Source organism: Plectropomus leopardus, chromosome 16 (assembly GCF_026936395.1).
Source record: "Plectropomus leopardus strain MGB_pleo_1.0 chromosome 16, ASM2693639v1, whole genome shotgun sequence".
In the NCBI taxonomy this organism is placed as follows: domain Eukaryota; kingdom Metazoa; phylum Chordata; class Actinopteri; order Perciformes; family Serranidae; genus Plectropomus; species Plectropomus leopardus.
The window spans coordinates 4118228-4131773 of NC_142191.1; the positions used below are offsets into that span (position 1 = coordinate 4118228).

General features: G+C 41.3%; 1 protein-coding gene across 1 annotated transcript in view; it reads left to right on the forward strand.

The window, feature by feature from the left end:
- Positions 1 to 13546, forward strand: part of mfsd2b (MFSD2 lysolipid transporter B, sphingolipid) — a 29845-nt gene that overhangs the window by 12171 nt on the left and 4128 nt on the right. Inside the window, exons 5-10 of the mRNA XM_042503596.2 lie at positions 4877 to 5000; positions 8712 to 8790; positions 8937 to 9118; positions 11237 to 11327; positions 12002 to 12123; positions 13311 to 13394. Of these exons, the coding sequence (XP_042359530.1) occupies positions 4877 to 5000; positions 8712 to 8790; positions 8937 to 9118; positions 11237 to 11327; positions 12002 to 12123; positions 13311 to 13394 (682 nt within the window). The remainder of the gene's footprint in view (positions 1 to 4876; positions 5001 to 8711; positions 8791 to 8936; positions 9119 to 11236; positions 11328 to 12001; positions 12124 to 13310; positions 13395 to 13546) is intronic.

The window sequence follows — 13546 nt, forward strand, 5'->3', positions numbered from 1 at the left end:
GTCCTCTCAGCGCAGTTTTACTTCGTGCAGGGTTCCCACGGTCATGGAAAACCTGGAACAGTCTTTGAATTTCAAAATCACGTTTTCCAGGCCTAGAAAAGTATAAAAATCAAATATGTAAAAATCATTGAAAGCTTTGGAAAAGTCAATGAATTCTTAACCCTTCGACACCTGAGAAATTTGGCTCAATTTCTTACAAAAATAAGAAGGCAATGATCAAGCTAAAAGAAGAAATTCTCCAAAAATGTATGCAATAAATAAGTAAAACGTAAAAGAAAATTAAATTTAATTTGCAAAAAAAAGCAAAATAAAAAACAAACTATTCAAGGAAATTACCTGAAAAAAGTGCTTAAAATAATAACAATTCTGTAGCATCATTTTCAATTCATAACTACGATGATTCTAGTTTTTCCACATTTTTTTTCAACATTTTTAATTCTCTTAATATACAGTGACATTTCCTGCCAAGTTGCTGATTGCCTGTTTTTCCCATGTTTTAAAAGAAATCAAACCAATGTGCTTGGTGCTCAAAGTACTTGTGAAAGATGTCTGAAAATCGATGATAATCTGAGTTTCAAAGGCTGACAAACATTGAAAGCTCCAGAAAAGTCATTGAATTTCGGTTGTGTGTAATGATATTGTTACAGTAATCTTCTGTAGGTGACCTTCCAAGTGATGTAACGTAACAGCAGATTTATCTCTGTAGCTATCGGCGTAACGTAGCTCTGATATTTGTTTTGATATCTGACAACTTTTTGTTTATCATCACGTACGTTTCTCGTCTTTCTCTGCATGTACGCCAGCTAGATGAAAATCTGTTTGAATACAGCTTCAATCTGAGATGTTAGAAAAATGCAGCACAAGTGGGGCAAGGAAAAAAAAGTTATTGTGGCATGTTGAAAAGTCAGGGAAAAGTCTTGAAATTTTGTCCATGAAAATGTGTGTGACCCTGTTTGAGGCTCTGTGATTGTGGATTATATGAAGCTATTAGGGCCATAAATCACATTTGCACAGATGATTTTATAAGAGCGTGTCTGCATGCTGTTTGAACATACCAGCTTGATACTTGCAATAATAACACATCCAGCTTACTAAATCATAAACGATAGATTATACACACACACACGCACACACACACACACACTGAGAACTGGAGGGGGATCAAGTCCACTGTGGCCGACCAGCCAGCCGCTCAATAGCAGACAGATGCCGATGGCTGTTAAATCAGCTTTAATTACTCTCGGGAAGCTGTGTGTGTGTGTGTGTGTGTGTGTGTGTGTGTGTGTGTGTGTGTGTGTGTGTGTGTGTGTGTGTGTGTGTGTGTGTGTGTGTGTGCGCGCGCCCATGTGAATACTCTGTGTGGGATACATAGGGGTATTTTAAATGTGTGGTCATCAGTATTTGTGATGAAATTGCAAGACACTCCCTCAGTTTTGGAAATTCCCCTCCAGTGCCCATCCAACAGGAAGTGTTTCTCCCCCCTGGCTGTCACATTCACAGCCAGACACGAGGTGATTTTTATCTTTGAGTTCTTTAGGATTTTAGGAGTCATTCGGCTCTCTTGGGTGCTGCTGTGTTTATGATTTTGTGATTGTAGTAATGTGCAATCCCAGTGGTGAGAGGAACCTCCACGAAACAGTTATTCCCGTCTCTGGTACAGAAAGACAAGGCAACAGTGATGTTATGACAATGGCTGATCAAAATGAAATACAACAGTGTAAAAATACTCCATTACACTTGAAAACCCACTTAAGTATATTATTATAAAAGTAGTATCAGCATAATACTCCTACTTACTCAGTCCATGTGATTAATATGTCCATATAAAGTATGTTTATTTAATTAAATGATTAAAACCACTGCTTTAAAGGAATATTTCACCCCCTAAATCACTGTTCCTATAGCAGTTACTCACCTTGAGTTATGTTCATTTCATAAAGAAAACTTTGTTTTTTTGCAAGCCTCCACAGTGGACGAAATATCCAAAATATCAGAAAATTCTTGTTCTTTTTTCTTGAAGTCTGAATTAAAGTGGGGACCATGTTTATCAACAGCTAAACTGTATCTGAACATCTGTTTACAGACTCTCACATAGCTTGGTCAGTATAATCCTAGTCTCATTTATCCAACTTTATACTCGGTACTTCCCAAACAGACAGTCTTATCTTTTCTCTCCTTAAAGCCAGACTCCATTAACAAAAACATGAATTTAACATCACTGCACACTGGAGCTGCTGCACTACTGCTGCCTTCAGCTGTAACTTTGTTTGCTTTCTTGTGTGACTTTGGTAAATCTTAATGAACTCTTTTTAACACAGAACACATGTGATTACACAAAAACACTAACTGATCGAAGCTGCAGTTGACCAGCAGCTTCTGTGTTCAGAAAATCTTAAATTACTGTTTTTGTCAATGGAGTCTGGCTTTGCAGAGAGCTTCGAGAGGTGTAACTTTTGATTCAGTTCCCCATCAAAAAGGGCTGTTTGGGAAGTTCTGAGCGTTCGACTGCATAAATGAGACTTATTATACTGCATGAGCTGTGTGAGAGTGTGTAAATGGATGTTTTGATGTAGTTTGGCAATGGAGCCCTTTAACTGTGATTTTATCTAGAATTTTCTCAGTTTTTGGATTCTTCCTTCACTGTGGAGGCGTAAGAGAAACAAATAGTTTTGTTGACAAAATCAGTGCAACCTAGGGTAAGTAATTGATATAGAAATGATTATTTTGGGGGTGAAGTATTCCTTTAAACTTCAACATTAAATTGAATTTCATAACATTATTAGTATATTCTTAATGTAAAAACTTGATTTTGGAAGATGAAATAAGTAGCAGAGTAAAAAGTACAATATGTTGTGGAGTAGAAGTATAATGTCCCACAAAATGGAAATACTTTAGTATAAAAACAGTACTTGAGTAAAAGTACTTTCCGTCCTGGGGGCGTATGAACACTTTAAACCCAACATCAGCTAAGAAAAGCACACTCTCACCCACCAGACCTCTTCTAAATCTCCTCCGTTCCACTCCACGCCATCTAATTAACATGCTGCGAGTGTCCAGAACAAGTCAGAGAGGAGAGAACCGTACGTGCCAGCTTCCTATCAGCCTACTCCGGCTTAATTAAGACTGTGCAAATTATTGGGACAGGTGTGAATGTGTATTCATGGATGCCTGACGTGTGAGAAAATATGTGTTTGTGGCTTTGTTGCCTCTCCCTGAACACAGTCATCTTGCAGGAACATTCTAACTGTCCTATTCATCGACCCCCGGGGCCCTTTCAGCGCTCCCATGACCAAGCGGTCAATACTGCAGCACCAGCGTTGTCAGCCGCCTTTGTTTGAGCAAACAATCAGGAGGAGAGCGAGGTGGGCGGGCTGGACGATGCTAGAAATGACCATTCCCTGCCTCTCTCTGACTCTTTCTCCTACTTTCTCTCTTTATACCTGCTGGTGCAGAGCAGGTCAGAGGTCAGAGTGCCTGCAGGGTTTTGTCACAGTCACCAAAATACCATCAGTCCCTTTTTTTCCTACCTGTAGATGTGCAGCTGTTGCAACTCTACACCAGTGATACTCAACTTAAAGCCAGCGGGCCAAATCTGGCTCCTGAGAGTGGCCCCCGAACCATTTTCTAATTCAAAGTATGAATAAAATGATTCACTCTGGAAATTGTTTTTGTACTTTTAGTACACAAAAGGTGCCAGAGTGCATGAAACAGCATCAAAGTAGAGCTTGTTTATCAAAACAACTGCCAGTGAAGGATCGCCCACAACCCCAACAGAGGCTCTAGTCCAGTCCAATCCTAGTCCAGAGTCCCTAATGTCCTAAAATCCCAAAAATGCCCTAAAATCCTAGAAATTTCCTCAAATCCGGGTAATGTTCTAAAATCCAAGTAGTGTCCCAAAATCCTAGAAAAATCCTAAAAATCATAGAAATGCCCCAAAAACATCCAAAAATCTTAGAAACGTCCTAAAATCTTAGAAATATGCAAAAACCTGCCAAAATCCTTCATACCCTAAAATCCTAGAAATGTTCTAAAATCTGAGAAATCTCCCAAAAACAGAGAAACGTACTAAAATCCAAGAAATGTCCTAAAATTTTAGAAATGTCCCAGATCCTAGAAACATGTATGTGGCTGCTGTGACTTGGCCCCGGGGCCTCGTGGCTTTTTACTAAAGTGGCCCCAAAGCAAAGCAAGTTGAGTATCGCTGCTCTACACTGTGTGACAAACAAACTCTTAACAGAGGAAGAGGGCGGATGATTTATCAGCGTTCGCAGACAAGTCATACTGATGATCATCCGTAATCCGCCCGTTTCGCCTCATTTCAAAACACGCAACTGTTCGCTTTAACCATAATGACACACACCACTTGTTTACCTATGAATTATACATAGCCCACATTGTGTATCAGTCCAAGTTCTGGAAAAAAAGCACAACACAGCAGAATTGCTTCATGCTGCGTTTGCTTGAGTGTGTACTGCATATTCGTGTGTGTGTGTGTGTGTGTGTGTGTGTGTTGATCTTTAAACGCTATGTGGGTTTGAAATATTGTGGTATTTCCCTGCCTGCTTGCCCGTCCCTCCCCGGACAGATTCCTGTCATACTTACAGCAACATAATCATTTAGCAGTCAGCTTAAGCCTCGCTGTAATCTGTCAGAAATATGGCCTGATTTTAACACCGCCACCGCGCTGCTCTGAAAATTACATAACACGGCCACTGTCACCCCGACAGCTTGAAATGGTGATGGTGGCCGCTCAGAGAAAGCTTCGAAATGTAATTGCTTGGAAGAAATTATGGGATGTGATTAAAATTCCGATATCTGTGCTTCAGATTGGGTTCAGAGTTCTCACCTATTATGTTTTTGTTGTTGTTTTTTTTAGGATGGTTGGTTGCACTCCGTTTCTAGTGGTCTCCTACTTCTACCTCTGGTTCGTTCCTCCTTTCATCAGCGGCAGGTTCATCTGGTACCTCGGCTTCTACTGCCTCTACCAAACCCTCATCACCGTGAGTAAAAACAAAGGTGTTACCGCTGTTTAAAGGTCTCTTCTTGTCTCGTATCGCATCGTATCGTATCGTATCGTATCGTATCGTATCGTATCGCATCGCATCGCATCGCATCGTATCGTATCGTATCGTATCGTATCGTATCGTATCGTATCGTATCGTATCGTATCGTATTGTATCGTACCGTATCGTACTCATCTGCACTTTTACTCAGTTTTGTCTCGACAAAGAGGCAGGCCTCCAGGCAGGGTGCTCTCATGCCCCATGTGTACGTTCATAATGCACCAGATTTCGTACATATTGTACGTTATCATGAGCCATTAATTCACTTACCCATGAGACGGCTGTTAGGAACCATGAGAACTTGGAGTACTTTTAGGGTACATCGTCACCATGTTTCTTTTTCTTTACCTTCAGAACTTTATATTAAAGATATATTATCATTCATGGGGCGCTTATTTGTAGGATATCAAATGAACTGCTTTATGAGGAAGTGCCCTAATTAACCCTTTGAGACCTTTACATTGGTTACAGGTTACAAGTTGAGAGTCACAAGAATATTCACAAAAAGAGAGGGGAAAAAAAGTTTTTAAAAAAAAAAAACAACAAAAAATTGGAGAAAAAAAACCCAATAACAACCAGGAAAAAAAAAATTAAAAGGTTAAGAATAATTATAAAAATATAATTATAGTTTTCTGGACATTTTCCACTATTTTAAAAATTACTGTTAAGTTACAATAATTTCTCTCTCTTTTTAAATTGATATACGGGTGATTTTCTTGCAATTTGTGAGACATCTCTTGCCAAGTTGCTCCTTGCCTTTTTAGCCATGTAAGAAGTCAAACCAGTTTGTTCTGGTTTAAACGCGTGTGAGAGGCATCTGAAAGTGGCACTAGAAACCTGATATCGTTTCAAAGTGTTAAGTTAATTTCAGCGCCTTAGTCTTTGTATTTGTTTGCTTGAAGATAACGAAGCAAAACTCAAATATTAAATTCAGTAAGGTGCCTTTTGATTATTTTTTGAGACATTTCTCATGGCATACAGATGCATACACACATACAGTGCATATGAACCACATTTTATCCCGACTGTGTCATGCAGTGTGGGACTCGCCGTGCCCCGGTCTTGGTCAAAGACTTGGCCTTGTCTCGATACACTCTGGTCTCAGTCCTGGTTTAGGTGGCCCACAACACTGACGAATGCTCTTTCAGAAGCACATTTGATGTTTAAGAAATCTGAGCGCATGCTTCAGATCACTCTGCAGGACTTCACACGCGGCGCGAGACACACGTGGAGCCGGAGATAAAAGCTCGGAGTGATGCATCTCGCAGTCTGCAGATGACGCGTTACATAACATATAGATAAAATGCTGCAACATTGCGAATAACGAAGTGGGGATGATTACAGTCGTCTCACGCCAGACTCTGACAGCTCCTGGTCGGATTTACGCTTTGATTTGCGTGACGTGCTGCAGATTAGAGCCCAGAGCTCTTGGATACCTCACCTCAAAGGGGAAGTGTAGTTATTTAGGTTGCCTTTTGTTAGTATGGTCCAGACCATTCATCTCTCTCCGCTCTGCTCTGGGGTAACCCGTATAACATGTGCTACAGAGCGTGCAGACCGCCGCGGCCACACTGCGGCCAGCTGTAATGGCATGTCATTCTAACTACCTGATAAGTATACGCTCAGTCCTGCCAGGAACCTCTCGCTGGGTAAATGCTGGTTACCACTTTTAGCTGTTCCTTCATTGTCTCTGGATGTGTGTTTGTGTGAAGTGAGCTGGAAAAGGCCAGCTGTTATCCCTCAGAGGGTCACAGTCTGTAAACAGAGGTTAGGATGCAATTTCTATTTATGTAATCAACCTTTAATGGGCTTCTGTCAGATTTATTAGCTCTCACTGCAGCGGATGGTTAAGCAGGTTCAACTCTATAAATGTTTGCATCCAGTAAAGGCCCCATAAATGACATGCTGTATAGAACCAGCGGCTGGAAAAAAAAAAAATCCTTTCACGGTCGCGTTTATTTTCGTCGTGGCTTCCGCAGTGCTGACTGAGCCCTTGTGTAAATTACAAAGTGAAGCAGGACTCGGTTTGCTCGCCTATTCTCTGGCGGGGAGAGGTGGTGAGGAGGGAGAAAACAGAGAGCTGAGGTTGGCCGACATGGAAACTGCAGAGATTGCTTTTGATATATATACAGTCAGCGTGTGTACTTTTGCATTTTCACAGGAACTTGTAGATAAAAAGGCGTCTAAAGATATCTTGGGTGTTCCCATTTGATCGTGAGTTGAAAGTTTTAAGAGTGGGAAGCGATGCTCTGTGAGGCTGAGCTCAGTGACATCAGCGTGTTAATGTGCTCAAAGCTAATGTTTTGCAGGTACAATGTTTACCATTTTCATCATCTTAAGCCCTTTTTACACGGCGATTGCGCTCTAGTGTCGCTACAAAGTCCCGTCTCAATGCCTTCTTTGCAGTTTTACACAGAATCAAACGACGGCGGCATCATTACTCTCCAGTGTGAGATTATAGACAGCAAGCTGGCATCATGGAATCAAAAGAGCCGTGACGGGCGCATCATGTAACACAACAGCGTTGGCCTCGAGTATGACGTATAACATACCAACACGTTCTCACTCCAAACTCGTCACATGGTGCGGCTCTTTCAGGACCTTCAGCGTCAACCTATGATGTTTTAGGTATCTTTGTGAGTCAGCTGTTTACACGCCGGGATGTTGTTACGATGATGTCAACAAATGCACATGTGGCGGGTTAAGCAGCACGGTCCCTATACTGTATTCACACAACAGGGCAGACGGTCACAATGGTTGGGATTAGGCACCAAAAGCACATGGTAAAGTGTAAAAAAAAACACACACACACAGGAAACACACACATGAAAGTCAGTTGTTTGTGGGAGTCATTCACCTCCCAACCCCTCTGCCTGCCCTATGAGCGCACTCGTGCTGCTTATATTATGTGGTTACCGGCAGCGTTATTACCTGACGCTGTCCTTCAGTGTTTCAGGCGCACGGCAACGCTTTTGTTCGGCCGCATTGTCAATTGACGCTGCCCGTGCATCTTGCGTGTCGACGTGCCGCTGCTACCTGTCTGACAGCATTGTCATCTGACAACGTCCAGCCATATTCAAGGTGGATGCGGAGGATGGCTTTTGGCGTCACACTCGTACGCTGAAAGTACTGACAGAGGGGTGCTATCTGACGAGTTCGTAGTGAGAGCGTGTTGAACATAAACATTGGCAGTGCTTTGTAAACAATAAAAATGGCAGGGTGCCCGGTAGCTCACCTGGTAGAGCAGGTGCTCTGTGTGTCCAGTGATGTGTTTTGGCATTTGTGTGCTTTCAATCTTGTTTTGTTTCTGTATTTACAGTTGATGCATTTGTTCCTTCTTTGTTGTTTGTTCCTCGTCTTTTTGTTGTGCTTGTTGTTTTTTCTAATAAAACAGTAGATGAGAAAAAGATCATGATCATGAGGATCATCAGGATTCATCATGTGGGGAACATGAATGTCTGCAGATTTCATGGCAATTGCAATTTAAAAGTTGCAAAGACTAGAGCCACACTGCCAGGCTGAAAAATAAATAACAATAAAACTCAATTTTTATTATCTTTCTCCAACCTCATGAGACCTTGACTGACTGCTGCTGAGTCAGTGTTTATTTGTCACCTGAGTCATGACTGTCTTTCTGCTCCTCCGCAGTGCTTCCACGTGCCTTACTCTGCTCTCACCATGTTTCTGAGCACAGACCAGAAGGAGAGAGACTCGGCCACAGCGTACCGTAAGCTCTTCCAATATGCAAAAAGCACTTGTTAATGCCTACAATGCTGAATTAATCTTTGGCTTTCCAGTTTAAAGATTAAAAATGTGAGAATATATTTGAAGCGCTGTGACTGATGGCTGCGTTTTTTCCCCGTGTGATGCCAGGAATGACGATGGAGGTGCTGGGGACTTTGGTGGGCGCTGCCATCCAGGGCCAGATCGTGGCCAGCGCTCACACTCTGAAGCACTGCCCGCCTCACAACATGTCCGCCGGTTACCTTGGCAACAGCAGCGGGGCAGAGATCGTCAAGAGCCTGGTGCGCTCCCAGGACTACCTGTCACACTCTGTAAGTGTCGCCTGCCGGTGCCAAAGCAGGAGAGCCAGGTGTGCTCAAAGTAGGCCGCAGAGTCGGTTTGAAAATAACTCGGACTGTCATCACTTAAATTAGGATTGCGGTGTGTGCTCAAGGCGGTTTGCTAAATATCCGGGGGTCGAAAAAAGCAGCTCCGAATGAAAAGGAGGATTGTTGGAAATTGGGCCCATATTTGCAGACTGTCTGCAGGTTCTGACATCAAAAAATGGGCTCGTGTTTTAACCCATGAAACCCCACGGGATTGAAAGGAGACGCCACTGTTTGATATCCGAACCCAACATCCTGAGCCGGCTCCCCTCTCGTGACCACAAAGGGGGTTCCTCCCTCACATCAGGCTCCAAACTGTGGCCCCCACACTGAGGGGTCTCCACAGTCTGTAAGTCATTAGGTCTATTTATATCTCAGCATTTGGAAGGAGGCGCTCCAGATTCAATATGTTGGAGATATTAGTCTTTTGCTTCAAGGTGGCTGCAGCTTAACCCTTTGAAACCTGAGCAAAGTGGCTTGATTTCTTTCCAAAGCGTAAGGCGAAGGCAATGATGATCCAAAAAAAGGCCATTTAAAAAAAAACAAAAAACAAGAACAAACAAAAAATGTCCTTAAGAAAATTCAAGACAAGAAATTGTTCATAAAAATGTTTTTTTTCTTTCTGTAACATCATTTCTGTTTATAATTATAAGATTTATTTTTTCTAGACAAGTTTTTTTGTTAATATCTACAAGCACCTTAACAAGGAATGGCCAAAACCTAAGCAAGAAATTTATACAAAGTTACAAGAAAAAATAGCATTGTTACAAAAAAAAACAAAAACAAAAATGACCTTAAGAAAATGAAAAAAATCTTACAAAATTATGTCTTTTTTCCTCTAACATGATTTTTAATGTGTCATTATCAGATTTTTTTGTAAATATATAAAGCATGGGGAGAAGGCAATGAGCAACTAAACAAGAGGTGGTCAAAAAATTAGTGAAAAGAAATTACTAAAAAGTTCTAAGAAAATTACCTGAAAATAGGCACATAAAAGCAGAAATAAAATTATAATGATAAAAAAAAAGAAACAAAAAATTACTTTAATAAAATGCTGAAAAGCACATAACATAATGTAAGTAAATAACTAAAATTTTCATTTTCTGGACATTTTCCTTCTTTTTTCAAAATAATCACCCAATTTTAAGGTAATTTCCCCCGTAACTTTTACATTTTTTTGTAATTTGTGGGACATTTATTGTCGAGTTGCTTGGTGCCTTTACCATGTTTTCAAAATAAACAAGTTTTCTCAGGTTTCAGAGGTTTAAATGCTTATGAAAGGCGTCTGAAGGCAGCACAAAAAATCCCTGATGTCACTCCAGGTGTTAAAGGGTTTGAGTTTGAGGGAACATCCACATCTCAGTTTGCAGAGCTGTTAATAAACTGCTGCAAATCCATCATGGGACCTTTTTACAAAGATGAAACAAGTCCAAACTGTCCTGGATTTTGGTCGCACCACAGCTATTTGGGCTTCAGATGACTCTTTTCCAATGGATTTTGGGTGAACCCTATCGGGGCGACCCACTCATCACGCCAAACCCTCTGCAGCCACCCGCTAAATTCCTCCGCGGTCGCTGGTGAGGGTGGCACACCGTCTGGGCGAACTGGGTCTGCCCTCAGAAACAGGGAGTGTTTGAAGTGCATAAATAATAATGAACCGCCGGGCCGAGCCGCACGGAAAAATAGCAAACAAACAGAGGTTGTTTAAGGCAGAGCAGTTCCTGTCGGGGTTCGGCGCTAAATGGTTAAGGCTGTATTTTGGGATGCAGATGTACTTGAGGTTTCCTCCTGTTTATGCTTGTATTTGTACAGTGAAAAGTTTAAACTGATGTGGAAAACAACTCGGAAGGTCGCAGGCGATAAATCAAGCACAGATGAGTGTTTTATTTGACATAAAAGTGTGCAGAATGGCTTTACAGCATGTTGAAATCAAGCTTTTTTCAGATATTTGAGTCCATTATGACTGAAAGATTGAAGATGTGCTCAGAATAGACGGGATTGTGCTGGATGTGTAAGAAGAGATGCACTGATGTTTCTGTATGTGTGCTCTCTCTGTCTCTGCAGAAGGAGGTGTACATGATCGCTGCTGGTGTTATAGGAGGAGTGTTTCTCATCTGCACCGTGGTGATGTTCCTGGGAGTCAAAGAGAGAGACGGTGAGATTTTTCTATTAAAGTCTGCTCGAACAATCAGTTGTTTGACAAAAAATTATTTAAAAATAAATTAATGATTTAAAGTGGTTATCTCAAGACAAAACAAAGGAAGTCTGGAGGTGTCGGATTTGAAAAATGCTTGAGTACGCATTAAAGGAATACTTCACCCCCAGAATGATCATTAGTTTTTCACCTGGTGTTACATTAAATTCATAAAGAAAACCTTTTTTGTTTTTATAGTTTGTTACACTTTTGTTTGTGTAATTTGTCACTTATTTATACTCTGTCACACGAACAAAACAAGAAAAAAAGATGAAATTAAGCATTAATTACGAAAATTCAAATCAGCCACCCCATAATTGGAACTTCATTTTGGATTTAAACCAGTACAGTGGATGAGATTAGCAGCCTCGGGGCTTCCCTCTGGGTTATTGGGCTAAGCTGCATACTACATAACTGCAACGTCTGCTCTTCTATTTTCCTTCCATCTTCTCTACTTTTGCTTCACAGTGAGTGTCGTTGAACTACTTGGGAATCTGCCAGAGTTTGCTCTCAACTCTCTGATCTTTATTATCAGCGACACACAGCATCCTCTGCATTGCAGGGGCAGCAACACATTCTCTCTTTTGACTGCATGTTATTCGATACGCTGCTTACTCACATCGTCTTTGTTTCAGATCCGTACGCCCCAAAGACGGAGAAGCAGATCCCGTTCCATCAGGGCTTCATCCTGGTGATGAGACACGGGCCGTACCTCACTCTCACCGCTGCGTTCCTCTTCATCACCGTCGCCATCCAGGTAAAAGCAAATGCATTAATGAAGCACTCCTCACACACGACTCGTTACAGTGGAAGGAGGCGATGTGGCGTCCTGAAAATGTGAATGCTGCAGCTCGAAGTTATAATAATAAAAATAACGATAATGATCATCATCATAGCAGCAGTAGTAGAAATAGTAGTAATAATAAAAAATAAAATAACAACAATGGTGGTAAAAATAATAATATGATAATAATAATAATAATAATAATAATAATAATAATAATGATAATGATAATAATAATAATGATGAAATAAACACCAACAATCAGGCCAAAAGTCAAACAAAAAGGCAAGAACAAAATTTGAACACAAAAGGTCAACTAAAAATAAAGAAAATAAAAGGAATAAAAGTGATAAAACAGGCAGATCTCTAAAGGCAGTTAAAGTACTAAATAAAATGTTAGAAAATATAAGAATAAATGCAATAAAAGATGATAAAAAATAATGTAAGAAATAATATCAGAAGACGACATCACATCAGCGGAGAAAAAACAAAGATGAGAAGATAAATTAGAGATGAACAAGTAAATAAATGAAGACATGAAGAGATGGCGAGTAGAGGACGACAGAAGGATGAGGCACGGAGAGTCAGTGCGAGAGCAGAGAGAGAGATAAATACATAATGACTGAATACATAAATAAAGGTGACGTCGCATAAAAGCAAGTCTGTTTTAAGACGTGATTTAAAAGATGTCACTGATTCTGCGAGTTTTATGTCCTCAGGAAGGTCGTTCCAAAGTCGAGGGGCTCTGATGTCAAAAGCTCGGTGTCTGTTGATCGGATCGGCGTAGGAAAGCGCAGACTGAGCGCTCGCAGTTTAAAACTCGCTTTAAGTCCCTTGTGGGTGATAGCAGCGCGGCACATCCTTGCTGTTTGACTGTCACTCTCAGGCTTCAGTTTCGACACCGGGGGTTTAAATTATTGCAGACTACTCCGACTTTTGCAGCAGATTTATTCCTGCGTATTTTCGCCCTCTCATCTCAGTCGAAGTGTCAGTTGTCATCCGTGTGAGCCCCGGGGGGTGGTGGGAATAAATCACTGCAAAACGCCGTCAGCAGCTTCTCCAGTCACTTCGTTTGGCGCTCAGCACGGCGAGCCGAGCGGCAGCGCTGAGTAGACAAGACGAGGCTGAATATCTGAACGTTTCATCTCTGATTTCTGCAGCTGGTACAGAGCAACTTCGTCCTCTTCTGCACTTACGCCGCCGACCTGAGGGATCACTTCCAGAATATAGTGCTGACCATCCTGGTGAGTACGGCTTTTATCATTGATTCGCCTCACGAATTCCCAAAAATATAATCTCTCTTTAACCCTCCATGGTACGGCGTTGAGCCTCAGGAAACCATATATTTAAACCTGTATATTGTAACAGGACTTTCTTGAGGCCATGTTGAGTCCCT